Source organism: Pundamilia nyererei, unplaced genomic scaffold, assembly GCF_000239375.1.
Source record: "Pundamilia nyererei isolate P.nyererei 1_Seehausen unplaced genomic scaffold, PunNye1.0 scaffold00004, whole genome shotgun sequence".
Classification (NCBI taxonomy): domain Eukaryota; kingdom Metazoa; phylum Chordata; class Actinopteri; order Cichliformes; family Cichlidae; genus Pundamilia; species Pundamilia nyererei.
The window spans coordinates 5,719,630-5,740,327 of NW_005187405.1; the positions used below are offsets into that span (position 1 = coordinate 5,719,630).

The window sequence follows — 20,698 nt, forward strand, 5'->3', positions numbered from 1 at the left end:
AGTAGGCGTTTGTCTTTGTGTGTCCTCTGCTGAAAGCAGAGACTCTTTCCCCGGTGGTTTCCTTCAAGCTCCAGGGGAGGTGATTGGTGGACGGGGTTTAATCGTCCCCTTTCAGTCCTGGTTAGGGGGCAACATTCATCATACGGCCTCACAACTTCACCCTGGATTGTCCCAGTGCCATGCACTGTGTACGCACACACACACACACACACACACACACACACACACACACACACACGCATGCACACACGTACACGATCCATCCAATTGGAATCATCTGGTTCCCTCGGGCCTCTCTCATATTGAACTGTCAATCCTGCAAACTTCGGTACCTCTTCAGCCAAGCCTTGATGTTGTTATTTATTTGAACTTTATTCATTTTGCTCTTTTAGATTTGATTGAAGTTCAACCCTGCAGTGACTCGACTGATTAGTCTATCAACAGATGCCTAAATGTCAGAAAATGCTGATTTCCTTTGTGTTATATGAGTCTAAATATCTTTGGGTTTTGAACTTTCAGGGGATGAAAAAGCAGGTTTTTGATTTGAATATTAGAAATCATGGAGATAATTCATATTTAGTCATGAAAATATTGCTTGAAGCTATTACTACATCCATAGATCGTACCCGGCTAAGATCTGTCACAAAGGTTTTTTTTAACCTGCCAGCTCTCTACTATAAAATCTGTATGACATTTGACGGCACTAATATAAGAACAGAGCAGTAACAGCTCAGTGATTTCACAGCAAGCAAGTGTTTGTCATGTGTGCCACCTCCTGTACGTTCCACACAGGCGGCAATCTCTCCTAAGCCGAAAGGAAAAGGAATATATTGCCAGTGACATGGGGAGTTGCAGTAGAGAGAAAATCAGGAAGTGTAAGGAAAGAGAGCAGTGGGATGACGTTAAGACAAAAAATATCCAGGTGGCCTGGAATCAGAGCTGAGGACCTGCCGTACACCCTAATCACCCACCCGTCAGCACAGTTACACATTTAGCCTGATATTGTGCTTTCAGTATTGCTCAACAGTATATAAATTAGTTAAATTAGTTATTGCCACATCAACCAACTATGCCGTTATTATCATAGGATAAATGTATATTGCCTCTGACATTGACCTTTACTGCATTTTTAGTTACTGAGCACATTTACTCGTCCACCGCTTTGTTTTACACGTTGCTAATCATGAATTTTGGTTTGTCAACATTTCACTATTTGAGTTTTAAGTCACTGTCCCCTGCATCCACTTTGAAGTTGTTCCACAGAGCATGTAACCATTTAAACATTTTTAATGGCTACTATGCATTTCTTTTAATGGATACCATTTAGCTCATGAACACAGTACAATGAGCACGGGCTATTTTAAGAAGCGCCTAAAATGAGATTTTCTTCTGTCTACAGTCTCTGCAGTGGCCTGTTCAATTGTGTGCAGGTAACAGCACTATTTGGAAGTGACAGGACCTGAAATGGACTCGAGCCAGCGTCTGTGTGGGAGAACGAACAGAATGCTGACTAAGAGCAACTAAACCCCCCTGAAGAGACAGCGCTTTTATGTGTGTGTATGTGTGTGTGTGTGTGTACAACAACAACAGAGAAAGAGGCTGAAAATATATGAATATAAATGTACACAGTGTTTGAATCCTGAAGAGATCTCATCATAGAGCGCAAAGGCAACTTTTGAAGCTAGCTGCACCAAATGGCACTGAGAGAAATGGTAACACTTTTGTTAATTCCAAAAGGCAGAAATCCTTCAGAGTGACACAAGTAAACTGCAAGCAGCATGTTCATATTTACCAACCCAACTGGTCTGTGACACTTTGCACCAAACAATACAAAAGAAAGAAGAGAGGCAATAGACTCGCACTGGTGAGTCCAGTTTTCTGTAGACAGAGCGCCTGCTCGCTGCTGATCTAGAGGCAATCTGTGCATACCAACCGGCTATGAAAATAGTGTGTTAGCACTGTCTTTGTATGGATGCATGTATGAAAAAGATGCACGTAAGTTGGGTTTTTGTATTAAATAAAGGAACATTTTTGAGAAAATCTCCATAATCTATACAAGAATTTGAAATCCACATGCTAAAATTCGGTCTCGCTAGGAAAATATCAAATGGGTTTCTTTCCTGGTGTGCCACTGTGTGCTCTCTTTACATAAAAGTGCAGTAATGTTGCTTTATATAGTCAGCGTCCACACACACACACACGCTGAAAGTGATTTTAAAATAGCAAGAATTGGATCGCTAAAAGACACAAATAAAAAAAAACACCTTGTGTAGACTTCCATACATTTTTACATACATTTACATACACATACATTTCAACATGTGTACAGTAGGTGCTGTATATTTCTGCGGCGCTGCAGTGCTCTGGTGGTGGTGTTGGTGGTGATAGTGGCGGTGGAGCGCGGCTGGCTTCTCCTTCTCAACTGGATGAGGACTTTGATCCTTGCAGCAGTGGAATGTAAAAGCCTCCTGCTGCGGGAAGGACACGAACGGGCTGTTGCTGACATCTGCTCTGACAACGACTTCACCACGCACTCGTTTAAGACTGTGTACGTAGGCAGACATATGCGTAGGTGCAGTGCATACCCTCCCACACAAACACACACTCACGTATAATCACAAACTAACTGCACATGCAGGACCTATAGAGCAAACTTGCCCACGCTTCTGAAAAGAGAAAACACACGCAAACCCAATGACACATTCAGACCTCCCACACCTCTGAGAAAGGCCTTTGAAAAAGCTTCAGATGGAAGCGGCAACACCTCGACAACCAAGTCACCACAACACCGTCTGTCTCTTTTCTTTTCAGTCTCTGACCTGCCTCTTCTTCACTTTACCTGCTCCCTTCCTCCGTCCCACGAGACAGCGGGGAGGCAGAAAGCCGCCGCACGCCGTCCCAGCATGCCACTGCACCTGACAGTTGTAGAAGCCAGTGACCCATGCACCAAATTGTTGTTTGCTTTCAAACTGTCACACGCAGATTCCTCCTGCAGAAAACAACCGCTACTGCCTAAAATGATCAAATTCATTCATGCTTCCTTCTTGTGAAAGTCTCAATGGTTATTAATAACTTGTTTTTCTCAGTTTTTGCTCTTCTCTTTGGATAATAAGCTCAGAGACATCGGTGAAGACTGTGAATTCCTTCCAAAGCAATTTCCAAGAGCTAGGGTTTTGTGCAGCATCGGTGCACAATATATCAGTGGGTATTATTTACATCTCAGAAGTCAGTTTACTTTAGGGGTGGCTCTAATAAGAAATGCAAACATGGCCATCTGCAATGTAATTGTATCAATTATTCAGTTGTTAGTACCATTTATATGACAAGTTTGTAATACCCAGCACAGCTTTTCTTAATGGATTTTCACAGCAGCGCTGAGAGGCTGTAAAAGCTCCAGCTCCAACAGCAGTAATAAATTAAAGGGGGTTTTTTTTGTCTCATTGTCTTGTAAAAACTGCTGCTCGGTGTATTAAAAGATTTTTGCCAGTATAGTGTAAATACAGGAGGGGAAAGCCTTTTTTTGGACTACAATACGTGTAAATGAAGGGATGGTGTTTCTGCGCTTCCTCATCCGGCAGAAGTTATCAAACAGATCTCCATATCGCTCTATCTGCTCCGTGTCATCTGCTCAGTCCTGCTACAGCACCCGTGTTCCTCTGCTGCCAAAATCCAAGCATTACTGAAAATCCTCTGAATCTTGCTGATGGCAAACAATAAAACACAAAAGATCCTTTTGTCAACATTAGAATCCAATTTTAGACTGCAGCCACACTTTGAAGAAACACTGCGAGCCTTTACTTATCAGATTTTTTTATTTGTATCCATCTCTCAGTTTTCCCCGGGAGAAGCACAGATGTTTCACCTGCACGAAAGTATGTGATGAATAGCGCTGCCACTTTGTACCTATAGGAAGCATTACGAGACACACTGCACCATGGCAAGCATGTGGAGAAACACACATATCTATTTTTGGGGTAATGGACTGCTGTACGGGGAGTGAATGATAAAGCCATTGATCGCAGTCCTATGGCCAGAGGAGGTTCTGGGGATAGATGGCACGTTCCAATCCTCAGAGACACCGACTGCCATTTTACATTACTATTGATCTAAGGCACACGGCACGGCATCGATCCCCCACACAAACAAGAACAGCAAAACACCTCTGTACCACTTAACACCTATGCCGCTGCACGAACACAGACTGACCAACAGATCTCAAGACCACATGTGCAAATCCACGCGAGACAAAAAAACACGTCACCAGAAGCTAAAAGACAACTGCAGACCAAGGCTCACAAATCAGTGAAGGGTGACACTTTAATCCACTGCTTTGCCTGACTGACTCCCCGCCAATCTGTCTGTCTCTCTCGTTCCCTTTATCTGAATATCACTGTTTCAAGTGCTCCAGGGTATCACTGTCAGCCAAGTGAAATGACATAAGTGAGGAAAACTAGTGCACGAGGAAATTAATATTCAGAAACACTCCACTTTTAGTTCATATGTGCAAGGGGCCACTCTCACAGACAGGAGGGCTGAGAGGAAGATAAAAGAGGGGAGGGTGGGGGCATTACTGGGGACACCAAGATGTGCAGGAGAAATGGAGAAGATAAGAAAATACAGGACATGATTGGAATACAAAAGCACCCAGCAGGCTCTGATGTGCATTTCAAGGTTATTAACATCTAAATAATAAGCAATTAGGACACATATGAGGTTAATATAGATAGGCAAACATGAGATTCTGCAAGCCGAACCAATTAATCTTACGTGGTTTGGTGACATCGGAATTGATTGGGATTAATTAGGAGGGTGGGTGCGGGCAGAGGCTGAGAGTGATGCAACACCTGTGGATCAAGGTGAATGACTGGAGAGCAGCGAGTGACGCTACATATCACAGGAGGGAGAGCACACCGAAACCCTTTCTTCATATTTTAAAAGAAAAAAAAATAGATATCTTATTTGGTTTTGTATAGAAATGTTGGACACAGGAGCTGCACACTCTCCTGCTATTCTCATCCAGGACACGGCTGAACAGGCACCAGCTGCGCCCGTCCTCCAGTCAAACAAGCATCCATGAAAGCCCTCCACACGACTCAAACCGAGATCTGTGAAACTCACCAAAGTTTGCTGGTACTGAAGCGTCCTGTTTTCGGCCTTGTCCTTCACCATTGCGGCAATATCCTCATTAAAGACCCCCACAAAAAAGAAATCCGAGACTCTCAGGAGTCGCCCGCTAATCAGTCTGTGGAGGAGGAGGAGGAGGAAGACTCTGTGCTGCCGCCTGCCATCTCGTGTGCAGAGAGTAACAGGTTTCTTTATCGTAAGACCTCCTGCATGGTGCAAAGCGAGGTGGGTGCACCGGATTGAGAGCCACGGCCGGCTGTAGCGTCACAGCAGCGGTGGTGAGGCTGGACTGCATACACCGCCTCCCTCCTCCACTCTCACTGTGCTGCCGCTGCTGCTGCTGTCTGTCTCTCGTTGGACTTACTGGACTTGAGGATGTTCGCATTTTATTCTGCTTTATTTTTTCGTGCTTTAGTGCGAGGGCGTTTCGGACAAACATCATGGACGACCCAGCTCTCCTTTGCTCCTGATTTGAGTCATCACTGGATTGATCAAGTGTGATGAGTAATGTAGTGGGCTTAGCTTTATGGCTCAATGAGTGTCAGAAAGAAGTCCTTACAATATCCCAGCAGGGCTGTCAGGACGAGGTGTTGTGACAAAAAAGTCATTTTTGGTGTTCTGTTGTTTTTTAGTGGAAGTGGTTTTTGGTTTGGTTTTTAAAACCGTTAAAGGCCCTGGAAAATTTTTTAAAATTTGGGGGTAAAAAGCCGGAAACAAACCAAATTTTGAAGGTGTTATACACATTTGAGTCAAATAAGTGATGCCCAACCCAGCAGGAATTCTGGCTCCAGCAGATTGGAAGGTTGGTGAGAAGGTGACAGCTGTTGGTGTGATTATTTGGAAATGGAAGAAACATATAAATGATCCAGAGAAGGTTTAGGAGAAAGTCAAATGAAACCACAATCAAGCTGTTTGGCATCTGCTCGATCCTCCGTGTTGTTTATGACCCAAAGAGCAGCATCCCCACATCAAGCACAGAGGTGGAAACATTCTGCTGTATGGCTGTTTGTCTGCTAAGGTTACAGAGCGACTTTGTTACATTGAGGGGACAAAGGACGGAGCCATGTACAACAGTGTTCATTTTACTGACCAATAATTTTGATCAGTTTTTATCAATGACCTTTTCTTCTGATAAAAACAAGACGATAACTAAATAAAAACAAATGCACCAGCACAAAAACTGGGATGGAAATGTACTGACATTTGTGTCAATGAATAAAAACAAGATGAAACTTTTCTGGAGAGATGAAATCCAATCAGAACTAATTAAGTAGTGTACAAAAGCGGGATGAGTGTGAAAGTGATCTGGTCAGAGGTAATCTCCAGGTTAGGTGCGCACATGTTATCTGTGCCTGAAAAGCAGAATCGGGGGGGGGCTAACTACCTGGACTAAAAGTAAAAGATTGAACTTAATCAAATTTTGTTGTCAAAATTAGCACCGATGTACCATAGACCTTTGGTCGAGAGCCTGCTTCCCTCAGTCACAACACTGACGATGGGTCATAGATGGGCCTTCCAGCACGACAGTGACCCAAAACATACCACTGAGGAAACAAAGGAGTACGTTAAGAAGAAGCACATTAAGGTCATGGAGTGGCCTACCAAGTCTCCAGACCAGCCAAGAAACCTAAAAGACTTTGAAAGCTTCTGTAAAGAGAAGTGGGCTAAAATCCCTCCTGAGATGTGCACAAACCTGATGAGCAACTACAAGAAACATCTTATAGCTGTACTCACTAACAAGGGTTTCTCCATCTTGTGCTAAATCATGTTTTGCTTGGGGATCAAATACCTATTTCTCTCACTCATGTTTTTTTATCCTGTATTTTGGTCGGCTGTCTCTTTAAAAGCAGATTTTTTTTTTATCTTAATGAGACGTTTTCAAGGCTATATAAAAATTACTGACTGCAGCTTCTACCTTGTGTCTCAAAATGGCTTGATATCATTCAAGAGAGATATGTTTGAGAGGTTACAGGTCAGCAAGTCATTTACATCAGTTTAAATACCAGCAATCACTTTTTGGCAAAGCCTGTAGAGGATCTTGTTTGTCGGTCTATGTCACAGCATCTGACTACATTAAATCCTTCATAGATATTTTGAAAAGATAAGTCAGCATGTGTGATAATATCTCTCAAACATGAAAAGTGAAGTGGGCAAAACTGAAGCAAGGTCAAAGTGAATTCCCATAAAGCAACTCATTAGTGTGTGTAATTGAGCCCTCCATCATTTGCGGGGTAACTATGTTGGTGTTGCACTCTTTTGTGCTAAAACCGAACATAACCCTGATGACATGATCAAAGTTGTTTTCACTGACTTTAGAAATCTCCTCTGGGAGCCACAGACAAGATGCAACTGTTTTCTCAGCCCGTTTAGCGCCTCCCATAACAATTACGCTGAGTTTCACATGAGAAATCTGTATCGTGTGGCCTTAAATTTTTAAACATTCTCGTGTTGATGCAATCTGAGCTAAAATGACAGTAACTCTTTGACTCTTTGAAGCACGAAGGCAGCACACTCTCAGGATGAAATGAGGAAAATATAAGAGATTTTTTATGTGGAAAATGTGCGAGCTGGAAATGCCTCATATTGTGCTGGAAACTAAAATGCATTTCTCTCTGCAAAGCTTTTTCATTCAAAAAGAAATCCAATCCAAAAGTAAAGAAATAAATAAAAAAGAAGTAAAAGCACACACGAGCACATGGACACTGGTTCAAAACTGAAGCGGATGTGATCTAATGGCATGAATAATGATGTGAAATTGAAAGATTTAAACTCAAAGAAACAATTTTTTGGATAAATGTGCTGAATAGTGCTGTGAGCACCAACTTTAAAACACCAAATTATAGAATATAGAATAAATTACAATCATAACTTTGCAGTTCACTTCTCATACTCCCCCCTCTAACACACTTTATTCTACGCCTATAGATTTAGGCAGCAGACTAGTAGACCCGAGCAGGGTCTAATAACAGCCTGAATAGGCTCCGGTGCCGCTGCGACCCTGAATCAGGCAAGTGGTTAAGAAAACAGACAAATGGATGGATTGAGGGAGAATATGCATTGCCTGCAAGTGCATTTTGCATGAAAACTTGCTGCCAAACATTTCCACAAGAAGTATTTTATAGTTCTGCTCTGTGCTAATGAACACTACAGCAGATCCCCTTTAAGTATTTGTAACCACTCCTCTTATGAGTCATAAAACTGTGGTGTGTCTAAACAGATGGGTGGAAATAAAAAGAAACAATAAAACAAAAAAGAAGACAAAGTGGCTTAGTAAGGTGTCGGGCCACCGCGTGCTGCCAGAACAGTTTCAAATCTCTGGAGCTCAGTTGGAGGGATGGGTCATTGTCCTACCAAACACACTGATCCAAAGGCCACAGCTCATGATTCATGCCATTCTCATACTAATGAATATGGGCATTGTCATTCAGTAAGAGAGCATTCCTACAAGGATAGAAATGTTTCTTGATGTGATGTTTTAACATGCTTTGGAGTGACCTTTTCCTCTAAAGGCAGAAGTGGACTTGGGGAAAAAAAGTTAACTACTAGGACTGTACTGACTATATTTTAAGTAGTGTTTAATTTCTTCAATTATAAAATACAGAAAAATGCACAGATTTCTGTTAGGTAAAGTAACACAGGCTCATTGCCATTCCTCTGTGCAGATTAATCAACGGTCACACACAAAGGCCTATTTGAGACAGAAAACCCCGCACAAGTGTTCATGTTTTTCCTATAATTTGTCATCCATCTGTGCATGTGTGTGTCTCAAGAGAGCTAGTATCCACCTCTAAACGCTCACACGAGAAGACTTGCTACACATTCAGATCATTTCCTTTTCCCACATGTGCGGTGTAATTATACTGCAAGCAGTCATCTCTCTGGGCTTTCACTGGAAGGCTTTTCAGAGGTGCTACATACTGGCAGTGAAATCTACTGCCCTGACAGATGTGCTGCCAAGTGGGCCTCACACCTAAACGATAACCACTGTTCCAGGGATTCACTGCTTCAAAAAAAAAACAAAAAAAACCCCTTCATGTCTGCCAATATTTTTTTCTGTTTGGTTTCAGGACGTTTCAAACTTTTTTTTAAGCCAAACCAAAGAGTCTTTTCTAAACTGCTACTTGCATTGATAGAAAGTTTTACCACCAAATGGCGGGTTGCTAATAAATTCTTGAAATTGTGGCTCTCACATTAAAAAATTGAACCAGTCTCAGGTCATCCTGAATAAAAAACATCACAACTTCCTGTGGGGACTAGTTTGACTGGCTGACAGTCCTGCAAAAGGCTGCAGCTTATTGGCTATTGGCAAGGCAACTGGTTCAAAGCGCTGGGCCACAGGCACCAAAATGAACCAGGCCCTCAGAGACCACTGTGGCATTTTACCTAAAAGCACACGCACAGAAACACACACGTTCACAAAAAACAATTGTTCATGCTCTTCGTGTTCATATGCACCGTGGGCTTCCAACTCGGCCTTGCATTATAACCTTGAGAGCAATATGTGTCACTGGCATCATTATATCAAGGACCTGGCATTCATAAACGGGCAGAGGTATTGTGTGTATTGTGGTCCTGACAGCAGAGAAACTGGGTGCTCTGCAGCCCCAAGCACCAGCACACTGACCCACATCTCTCCATTTCTACAGGAGTTTTTAGAAATCTATCACCTGTGCACGGAGGCCAGTGTGGCACCAGCATACAGGAGGAAAAAAAACCCACAGACAGATTGATGTGTTTCTTACCCACTGATCCTCGGTGTCTGCATGAGGTAAGACGCTCTTCCGTATTATATAAAAAGCCTGTCATTAGAATTAAATGACTGTTTAGGTGGTGTATACATACGGATCACTGGCAAAGTTGTTTTGTTATGGAACATTTGGCATAGATGTGTGATACAGCCACACTGCCACAAGCACCTTGAGTCATTCCTCTGCAACATGAAGATGTGCAACCACCTGTGCCCCTTCAGTTTTGTGTGCCAAGTTTCTCAGTTGTCTTTCATTCCTGTTGGCTGATACAGCTGATAGAGAATAAGAAAACTGAGAAGAAATAAAGACAAAACGAAACCTGAACACCAGCAAATACACCAAAGCCCAGTTAGACCTTCAGTTAGAATTTGCCCTTGACCCTGGAATGAGCAAACTTTGGAACATTTTGTGACATTTGATACTTTAAAAAAAAGACAGAAAAGAGACACTAATCCAGCTGTGCACTCACGTTTTTTCCCTGGGCTGCTGTCTTCCTCTCTCCCTTTTTCCCCCCTGCTCTCCGGGCTACGTATTCAAAACCGTCAGCTCTGTCCTTCCATTGCGCCTTAGCAGGATTTTGACAGAAATAAAGTGGCGCACAGCCACAGGTTGTAGCGCTCACTCAGTCGATGAGGCGATCTGATTGCAGATGACTCCCGAAAATCGCACTTTACTCCCAGGAAGGGAAATCTCAGTAGATCCCAGAGAATGGCCTGTTGCTGGTGCGCATTCCATACAGCGCCGCGCCAAAGTTGTCAGCACCGCGCGTAATTACCGGCTTTGCGCCTTCAGAACGGCGCACAGAGGAGCAGCCAGCTGTTGGCTGAATCTGGAGACCATGAGCAACAGCAGCCGGCCGCCTGAGAGCGCGGCTGCACAAGTCAAAGAAACTCTATGATAAGATGCTACAGCCTCCTCATCTGCGCCTGCTGAGGTGGGAGGGAGACAGCGGGGTACCGGGTGTCGTGTCCGTGATGCAATGCGGGTACCGTCAATGTTACAGACCGCAGTTTTCTCCTCGTGTGCAGAAATCCAGGCGCTCCGCTCATCATATGCGGATCGGCGTCGCGCATTCGTCTTAATTAACAGCGGCCGGGATCGACTGCAGAAACAGAGGGAAGCTTGGAGGGGGGAAACAGAACATAGACTGAGTGTTGATGCTCGGTCATGCTCTGCATCCCTCTCTCTCTTTCTCTCTCTCCCTCTCTGCTCGCATGTGGCACCACCACACGCGCGCGCAAACACTTTAAGGTCCCATATTAAGCGTCGTGCGTCTTAATCATGACACGCAAAAATAGCTCGGGTGCAGGAAGGTGAAGACAGCGGGGCTCAGTCAATGTCCAGACTGAGGTGGTAGGATGAGCGCGTGTGACTGAAAATGAGGATGAATGGTGCACTCCCCACGTTGTCTCCTGTCCATGTGTGTTGACAGCTAATGCGCCTCCTTTTAACCTTAACCCTCACATGGCAGCTGAACTGGAGCCTCACCGCTTCGTCCTCCAGCTGCGACCCAAAAGGTAGCGCAACCCGGTGGGTGATTGCATGCATCCGGGTGCAGACTGTTCACTTCTCCTTCTCTGTCATGTTTACAAGCTATTAAGCGATCCTCGAGTGGGTAATCACGTTGCCAGTGATGTCACCTTGTCCTGCCTGCAAAGACCGCAAGCCTGTTTAGAAGTTACAAGCTGTGTCTTTCTATAAGCTTTTGCTAAAAAAAAAAAATGAAACATTTGCAATCTGCTGGGCGTTTAGGGCGCCTCAAATTCTCTAAACACATTAAGTCACGCATGCATTATGTCATCACACACAGGTTATACACCCACGGTGCTTACACACACACCTGCTGGCGCCTTTAGCTCCCTAGGACAGTTTGGGGACGTTTATGTACCCTGGCTGTGACTTCTATTGGCCAGCGCTAACCTGGACGAAAAGTAAATATCTTTCAGGACAGCTGTGTCAATGGATTCTTTCACAATAATAGATCATTAACCTGTTTTCCAGCAACGATGCTGTTCCCCGAGTACTACGACAGCCAACTCAGAAGCAAAATAGTCTCGCTGATATCAATAAAATGCCACTTTCAGTTTATAACATTCTGTTGTGCTGCGCAGCAGAGAAGTTGGAGCACATCCTGCTCTCAGGCTAGATAACACTCGCACTTCCCACTACTGAATGAGAAGGTGGGAAATCAAGTGGTGAGAAGACAAACAGGACACCACAGAAGACTCTGGGCATTTTCCACATTTTCAATTTCTGGGCACATCTCTTAATGGAACAAATGTGGACTCATAACGAGAAGCCAAGCAGGGCATGGCTTTAAGCAGTGAGTACAAAAGGTTGACTTATGAGTCTTTTATTACAAACTTTATTGGGACGGCTCACTTTCAGCATGTATTTCTGACCTTATCCAGGACTTCTGCTGCTCTGTATGATAGCCTCTGAAGTGTGGGACAGTGAGACCAAGTCCACAGAGTTTGTGTGCAGTAGAGCAGCCAGAAAGGCTTTGAATATTGTGCCCGAGATGTCCAGTGCACTGGTAAGAATGTCACTGCCTTCCTCTCTGGCTTCAAGATCAATTTATTTTAAAGAAATGGGTTGTTTCACAACCTCCATCTGGATGCTGTATCTAATCCGCTGTTGTCTGTTGTTACCTGTAGTCAGCCTGTCCACCTGTCTGTCTTGTCTCTGTCACTTGTCTCTCCCGTGTCTCCTCCGTTGCAGAGTAATTGTAATGGCTCGGCAACCCTCTCCACACAGGTTCAGCTACCCTGCACTGAGCTTCACGCAGCATCTTGGGAACACAAATCGGTAATGCTGGCACACATATGAATCCATTCTCCACCGCAGCAGATTTGAGTAAAACATTTGGTAGCACTTTGTACAACAGCCCACAGCTTATGGTGTAATTTCCCAGTATTCACAGTGTGTTTTGTCTGAATTTAGGGTGTAATGTTCAGCACAATAGGCACAACAGAACAACTTGGTATCAAATTGGAGGATTTAAACTAATTAAGGAACAAATTGCACTGTGAGCATTTAGCAGTGAACACATTTTGGGTTATTATAAAGCAGGCCCAGATTACACTGTCAATATAATATGGAGAAAGATACCTTTGGGCTATTTTAGAGGAAAAGACAAACACTGCTTCCTCATTAAGGCTGTGGGCTGCATTATGTAATATCTTAACCTCCCCTTCTTATATTACTAATAGACATTTAGGGTTCATCATCAACTTTGGGTAATTTGGGAAACATTAGGATGCTGATATACCAACATTAAGCAAAATACTTAAAGTATAATTCGTTTATTCTTTCCTTTAAAACCTTTTTGTTCTAAGTATTTTTAGGTACTGAAAATTACTCCCTAAATCAAGAAAAATTACACGTAAAACGATCGAAAATTGCACCATAAGTCATGGGCTTTATTATGAAGTGCTGCCAAACATTTTATTACCTCTCCTCCCTTTTCTGAATGTGCATGTAACTGCAGGAGCGGGAGAAGAGAGGAGAGATAGTTGCATCTTTAAGGCTTCTTGTCGAGGGTGTGAAGTCTGAAAGGAGCCTCAGACCGGCAGGATGTGGCGCTTTGCTGCTGCAGAGACTGGAGAACAACATCAACAACTACCTGCTCATCCTCACCCGCCTTCAGCTGAGCGTAAGACGCACTCACAGTGACAAATTGCATGCAAACAAGCTCATAAGCACTCCCAGTAAGCACCGATTTGCCGTTCAGTGTAAGTGCAAATGGTAGACTAGCTGTAAATTTGGCCACAAAATTTCTGAATGTCTTGGATTCAGATATTTTCTTTAGGTAACGTAGAATTTCAGCTCCTTAGAAGCTTTCACTGTCAAACTAAAGCCTGCATGTCTTCTCACCTGCAAATCCAAAAGCTGACTGAGTGTCTCTGTCACTCAAGCACATCAGACACATTACGACACGTGTTGTGTTGATACAAGTTCGCACATCGTGAGGGAACACATGTAATGGGGTTCTCTACCACTGGTGTGCATGTGATACAGAGGCATTATCAGCTTCCTCTGGCGTGGAAATATCCTGGTTTCTCGTAAGTCTGTGAGTCTTTCTGGAATCTCCGTGCACTGGAAGCGATGATGTTATGCTGTGTGACCCGAGCTTTCCTTCCTCAGGACATGAAGAAGATAACAGCGCATACTTTGTTAGTGAGAAAGTTGTTCTCAGAAGTCATAAGGGCAAGACCACAAACTTAAGCTCAATGTGCGTGAGCACAGGTTTGCTGTTCACCCAAAAAGAAATTATATTTGACATGAATCTCATATTTTTAATCATCCAATCAGGTGTAAAGTGAATAAAAAAAATTAGTACAGCACTAACAAATATAGAAATAATTATTTTTAGTTGAAATAATAATAATATTTTGCTTTGTTTATGTCAAAGAAACGACAAAGCATGTCAAACCTTTGACAGTCTTCTTGTTAGATGTAAAAGGCTGACAGTGTATTGTCGTCACCCTGCTAGGCTGGCAGTGTGGTAACCCAAGGTTGTGAATGCGATAACTCATGAATGAGGCGACGATTTTTGAGACGAGGATTTTGAGATTGGTGTATCTGCTAGAAATCTCCAAGTAGTCTGAATCCCAGTGACATTGACCTCAAAGTCAAAGTCAGTCGTTCAACTTTCCTGAAAATCATCTGCGATTTTTCCAATTTATATCATAAGTGCTAGCAGGCTGAGGAGTAGCACTGCTAGTATTTTAAATTTTCAGCGTGTTCAAGCCTCATAAAGTGCTTCTCACAAGTGTGCTGCCCGCTCAATCAGGATACTTGCTACCTGCTTCTTCTTTAAATAGTTTGGATCTAGTGCTCGGTCCTGTCATAGGAGCAACCTGGCTCCAACTATGCAGCATCCAGAGGACCGATAGGACTGATAGCCTTCCTTATTCAAGATTCCTTTGATCCTGTACAAATCTCCCATTTTATCATCGTATTTGTGAGCCCGTCTTTACCTTTTAGTGGACAGTCTTAGTTGGGTGTTATTTTTTAATTTACAGCTCTGCCTCCAAGACCATTATCTGGATGCTAATCTAATCTAATTTTCATTTTTATGCTGTTTAGAGTCAGTTTGTGCTTTTCTATAAAGCAAGTGGTAAACACTTTTGGTCCATTTTACAATTATAATCATCCATAAAAAAGATGGATGCTCCAGATAATGAACTAACTAAATTAAAGTTTAATTAAACAGCAGGGAAAAAAATCAGCTGTGCTACTACAATACAAAAATAGTTATCAAATAGGAAATAAAAGATATTTTTAACTATAATATTCGGTAATATAGAATGTGGTATTAAAACACACCGAGGCTCATTAATGACAGCCATTAAACCACCTACTGTCAATAATAGCCCAGTTCAACAACAATCTCATTTCCAGGTGACTCCGAACATTTTCACAGGCTTCATGCTCTTCCCTATTTCCATTTTAAAAACTACACATCATTGCTGTGTTTCCTATTTCAACCACCAGGGGGCAGTGGTGACTCCATCGCTGTCTTGTGTTCCTCGAAGCACTCAGAGTCTGAGAACAGTCCTGATGAGTTACAACCTGCTGATCTCAGCCAAGCTGGAGTGGTTCATGGTTGGCCTGGAGCACAAGTGCACCAATTCCCGGTGACACGGGAGCAGCTTTTCACTAGTGCAGCTGGGGGTCGCTCACGAAGGAGGTCCATCAAAGCAAAAACTGGATTGATCTACATTTTTTTCCGTCACCTTTTCGCAGAAGTCACTGTTATGGATGTTCTGTTTTTCATAGCCAGAAGAGAGTGAATACTTCACTATCTGTCGGTCATTAAGATAAAGCAAAGCCAGGGTAATATGAATATAAGAAAAATGAATGTATGATATTGAGGCGTTTTATGTTTGTTTGTTTTAGTTTTATCTTTGTATCATTCTGCAGGACAGTGGAGATGCTTTAAATACGACTGTAAGCATGTAGATCCTACAACAGGCTAAAATCTGCCATGTAGCGTTTTTATGATGCCTTCAGACAACATCTGTATTATCTAAATCCTGGTTCCAGATGTTTTTCAGCTTAATAATGTAAACAGAATGAGACTTATTCCAACATATTTGTTGCTCTTCAGCCCTGCTAATACTGCAATATCTTTTTAGGAGAAAGCAAATGTGTTTTTCTCTTTGCACTTTTAAATCTTATCTTGTTTACCCTTTGAATAAGAGCATTGCTAAAGAAGTATGCTGCTATTATTATTAGCATTATTATTATTAATATGATTATTATTTGCTTTTCTAGTACAAGAAATCTCCGTATTGTTGGAAAATTTCTCGATAGAATTCATATATTTTGCATTTAAAGATACATTATTCAAAATAATTGTGATACAGGACTTTTATAATATAGACGAAAGACAGAAAGACTGTTTTTTGTTTTTCACTAATCATTTAATTTATTTTAATTGATTGCTGTCTAATAAAAACAAAAAAGAAGCTAATTATAAGGAGACGAGACTGGACATTATAGGACGAGCCCTTGCAGGAAGCAACGTCATTTTTGTCTCCAATTAGCAAATTACCTGCCCAAGGTGAAGGGCTCGTGCAGGTGAGGCGTGGAGGTAAATGGCGGCTCTCGACGTGGATGGCACGTTTCACCATAACAACAATATAGAACTGATCTTTTATTTAAATAAAGTTGCACTTACCAGTTATTATTGATAATCTACGATGTCAGAAAAAACGCCTTTATTACACTACCGACTGACCACTAGCGGCGAGCCGTCTGATGGATCTAAACGCACCGGGGTCGGAGGAGGGGTACACCCCGGACGATCCAAGGATCGGGCGCCTCAGAAGCTCGGGGTGCTGTTTGGAGTCGTCATTCCAACTTTACTGTCCATGTTCAGCGTTGTTGTGTTCTTGCGGATTGGTGAGTATCAGCAGGAGATCTTAAAAAGACTGAAAAGTAAAGTCTCTACCTCAACAAAAATGAGTCCTGACACGTGTTCAGTGGATTATTTGTAGCCAAATAAGTGGTTTTCAATCATTCACGTCCGACTCCAGAATATGGAGATATTTTACTCCCCACACCCATTTTTTCCCCATCAGTTATGGACAATTAAAAATGAGTTGAACTTGATACTGACGATTAGTTCACTAATATCACCGGTTAACTCTTATTTCCTCATTTTTCTCTGGACATCAACGCCTCACCTGTGCTATGGCCCTCTGTGAGGATCCACAGGTGCAAACTAGGGAATTGATTTGGTTTGGTTCTCGGCTTGTTCTCCTTTAGAAACTTTATAAAACAAAAAACTCCCATAAAGTTGTTTTATGAAACAACTTTATAAAATACCAAACGCCTCTAGGGGTTTAAACCTGAGGCATTTCACTAAAATAGCCTGGGCCTCAAGATTTTATAGGTCATCCAACTAATCATCTAGATGGTGTTTTTAATGGATATCCAGGGGAGATGTGGGCTGATTAAACTTAACCTTGTGCTAATGGCCATACCCTTCCTTGTCTCGCCTGCTCATTCATCTGCTTTTACAAATGCCTGGACCTTTTTTTAAAGCAGCTGTCTGAAGACCCCTGTGTGTTATTATGATATATGATACACCTTTTATACAAAACAAGAAAACACAAATGTTTTTGAACTGTTTGAAAAAACTTGTTCGAAACAAAAAATGACTGAATAGGAAATCAATTGAGCATAACATTAGACCGCAAACTATGTTTTTCTGTTTTTTCTGTCTTTCAATAATGCAAGAAAATAACTGTAATTTGGCAACTTAATTTTTTTAAAGTGCTTTACTATTTTCTACTTTCTAAAGGTAATTTGAAACTTCATGGAGAACAATAATTATTTAATTTTGGTGTTTAAAATATTTCCATTAAATCGCTTGTGTAAACTGGTGGATTAACCATTACAGAAATGTAAAAGCCGATTTTGGTCATTACCAATATTGTTAATGTGGGGCAGCTGTGGCATAAACCTTACACTGGGTCGTCTACTAAGTTGGTTAAGCGCTTTCAGTGATTACATTTATTAAATGCTTTCCACAGACATATAGTCATAAAGTGCTGTTCAACAAAATAAGATACAAAAGGAAAAATCGTAGTAAATAATCAAAAATGACAATAAATAACAAAACCATATTTTAAAAACAAAAAACAGGTAAAAAGCAGATCCTAAAAACAGAGAGGTTAAACACAGTCACCTAAACGTAGCTGGAGTGGGAAACTATTCCCAGTCCCCCTAACTACTAAATTCAGAGCTTGTTAGCAAATCCTGCAAAAAGCAAGAATTTGAGAGTCTGGACCATAGCACTTTGTATGGTGTTGAGGTTAGTATGACTACTTGAACTCAAATTCTGAAATCAAGTGGAAGTAGGTGGAAAGTAACACAGGAATAATCTGGGCTTGCTTACTGAAACATATTAGAAGTCTGGCTGCAGCGTTTTGTATTATTTGGATGCGTAATAAAGGTAAATCGGGAAATACGGTAATCTAGTCCCAGTGACACAAATGCAGCTGAAGTGATTATGGCTCGCTATTCAAATGTTGAATCTGAGTAGACTTCGGGCCTCCACTCTGCACTGCACGCTCACTGAGGAAAATTCTGCTTACATGTTAGAAAATAGACTGATACTGAAGCTGTGCAGTCAGGCTCTGATAGTTATCGCGTCAGCCTGTAAAACAGTCCAACCTGTACTTATGAATCAGGGCGCTGAGTTTGGAGAAGTTACTACTGCAAGCTGTGAGTATTCAAACTGCAGCAAATGTTTGATATTTCTCGTCCGATAGATTTTAAACTTGTTTCAATCATTTTTATTTTTTATTTTTTTTAAACGTGATGCTCAAAGGTTTAAAGTGATAAAGAAATGGATGTTCAGTGAAAGATGTGCTGTTACTTGCTTATTACAGGATTTGTTGTGGGCCAAGCAGGGCTGTACCACACTATTGCCATGTTCCTGGTGGCCTACTTCATCATCACAATGACTGTGCTCTCCATCTGTGCAATCTCCACCAATGGAGCTCTAGATGCTGGAGGTGCCTACTGTATCCTTTTATTGCTTAGAAAGGGAAGTGGCCTTTCAAATCACACCTTGTTTATGAATTCATTAACACACTTATTTTTTCCCTCTGATTTGCTTTATTGCTGTATATCCTCTAGCTGCACAGGCATCTCCTTTGTTTCTTTTCAGGTCTTTAGCTGCCTCTTAAAGGGGAAGTATTGAGACCAAGTGTTTGGCGTTTTATATTTAAGAATCTGGCTGCAGTCAAAGGTCTTCTCTTGACTTTGATTGAAAATGTCTTGAGGTTATGTAAGGGAAGACGTGAAGGAGATGTCATTCAAATTCAGGAAAAGATAGCTAAGAGAATGCAGCCACACTAGGCTGCTTAATTGTGTGATGGCAGCAAGTCGTCTTGAGTTGTGCACCTTTTAAAGCGTGTCTTAGCTTTGGTCCATGTGTACTTTCATGCAGGCTAGATAAAAGATGGTTAAAATTCAAATAAAAAAGACACCAGTGTCAAAAGTAAATCAGTATTATTCCTTTGAGCTTTGCTGCTCTCCTACTGGTCCACTCATGTTTTTTATTCTAAATGAAGAAATGATCCCTTGTAAGTCCTTCCCATTTTGGTCACAGATGCTTTCAAAATTAAATAATACATGATAATCCTAAAGCCTGCCAATAATTGATAAATTAGGTTTTAAGCGATGCAATGGCTTACCTTTAAATATTGTTTCAAACTTTATATTCTTAGTAGCCTCTTTATTAGGTACACCCGTTGAACTGCTTACGACAGCAAATAACTGTCCTGCCAATTACTTGGCAGTAACTTAACATGGTTCAGACAACCTGCTGAAGTTTAAAGCGAGCATCAGTATGGGTAACAAAATAGATTTAAGTGAGTTTGAATGTTGCATGTGTGTTGGTGGCAGACAGGCTGGTCTGAGTATTCAAAACCTGCTGCTGCTGGGATTCTTTTATTTTTATTTTTTTTAACACAACCATCTCGAAGGTTTACGGAGGACAAAAAGAACGCAAGATCAGAAAGCGGCAACAATTTGCACTGCCTCACTAAAACTGGACAATCGAAGACTATTTAAATAAGTCCTGGGATGCAATAAAAAATACATCTTTATTAACACGATCAGTTCCAGCAGTCGTAGACCATTAGCTCTTTCTCTTTTCTTGTAATGATGGTCCACTGTATTCTTTCTCAAGAGATTAGAAGTGAAGCATTGAAGAAACTTTCATTCTAATTTAGAGCATTCATCCATGTTCATGACACTTGAACACTTTAGGTCATTTCAGTCCTTTAAGACCCCCCAGGGGAAAACTAATTATTCCACTGCCACCCTCAAGTCAGAAATTCCTCAACTTGGACCACCAGACATGATCAGCCGAGCCCTGGGTCCAGAGTTTGGTGGCAGCATTGGGATCATGTTTTTCTTTGCCAACATTTGCAGTAGTGCTCTCTACATTTTGGGTTTGGTCGAGGCTATTACATCTACCTTCGGGGTCCCAGAAGGTGAAGTCTATTGGGACAAGATGGGACATGTAGATGTTTTGGCTTGTTTATGCACTAACTCTGTTTTACTGTCACTCAGAGGGTGCTGCAGCTGCTGCAGGTCACCATCACATGCTGCCGTCGGGATACTGGTGGTCTCTGCTTTATGGCACCGCCCTGCTTTTCCTGTGTTTCATTGTGTGCCTGGTGAGATTGGAGTTTTTCATTGCCCTTCTTTTAGATACATTCTAAGATTATTGAGATATTTACTGTATTGTATGAGAGCTAAACAAATAAAGAACTGAGGAATTTGAATGTTTTAAA

General features: G+C 41.8%; 2 protein-coding genes across 6 annotated transcripts in view; one reads left to right on the forward strand and one right to left on the reverse strand.

Moving 5' to 3' along the window:
- clcn2a (chloride channel, voltage-sensitive 2a) overlaps positions 1–11,730 on the reverse strand; it is a 59,236-nt gene extending 47,506 nt beyond the window's left edge. For 4 of the 5 annotated variants that reach the window (XM_013912349.1, XM_013912343.1, XM_013912353.1 and 1 more), the window contains exon 1: positions 5,119–5,459. In XM_013912349.1, coding sequence (XP_013767803.1) covers positions 5,119–5,169 — 51 coding nt within the window. In that variant the 5' untranslated portion in view covers positions 5,170–5,459. Of the gene's footprint in view, positions 1–5,118; positions 5,460–10,341 lie in introns of those variants that run through there. The other variant, XM_013912352.1, reaches the window with a different exon arrangement.
- Positions 11,731–11,973: 243 nt separating this feature from the next.
- Positions 11,974–20,698, forward strand: part of LOC102196296 (solute carrier family 12 member 9-like) — a 24,654-nt gene continuing 15,929 nt past the window's right edge. The window contains exons 1-8 of the mRNA XM_005721551.1: positions 11,974–12,195; positions 12,284–12,408; positions 12,594–12,680; positions 13,363–13,527; positions 15,372–16,784; positions 18,782–18,916; positions 20,258–20,395; positions 20,475–20,581. Coding sequence (XP_005721608.1) covers positions 16,583–16,784; positions 18,782–18,916; positions 20,258–20,395; positions 20,475–20,581 — 582 coding nt within the window. The 5' untranslated portion in view covers positions 11,974–12,195; positions 12,284–12,408; positions 12,594–12,680; positions 13,363–13,527; positions 15,372–16,582. The remainder of the gene's footprint in view (positions 12,196–12,283; positions 12,409–12,593; positions 12,681–13,362; positions 13,528–15,371; positions 16,785–18,781; positions 18,917–20,257; positions 20,396–20,474; positions 20,582–20,698) is intronic.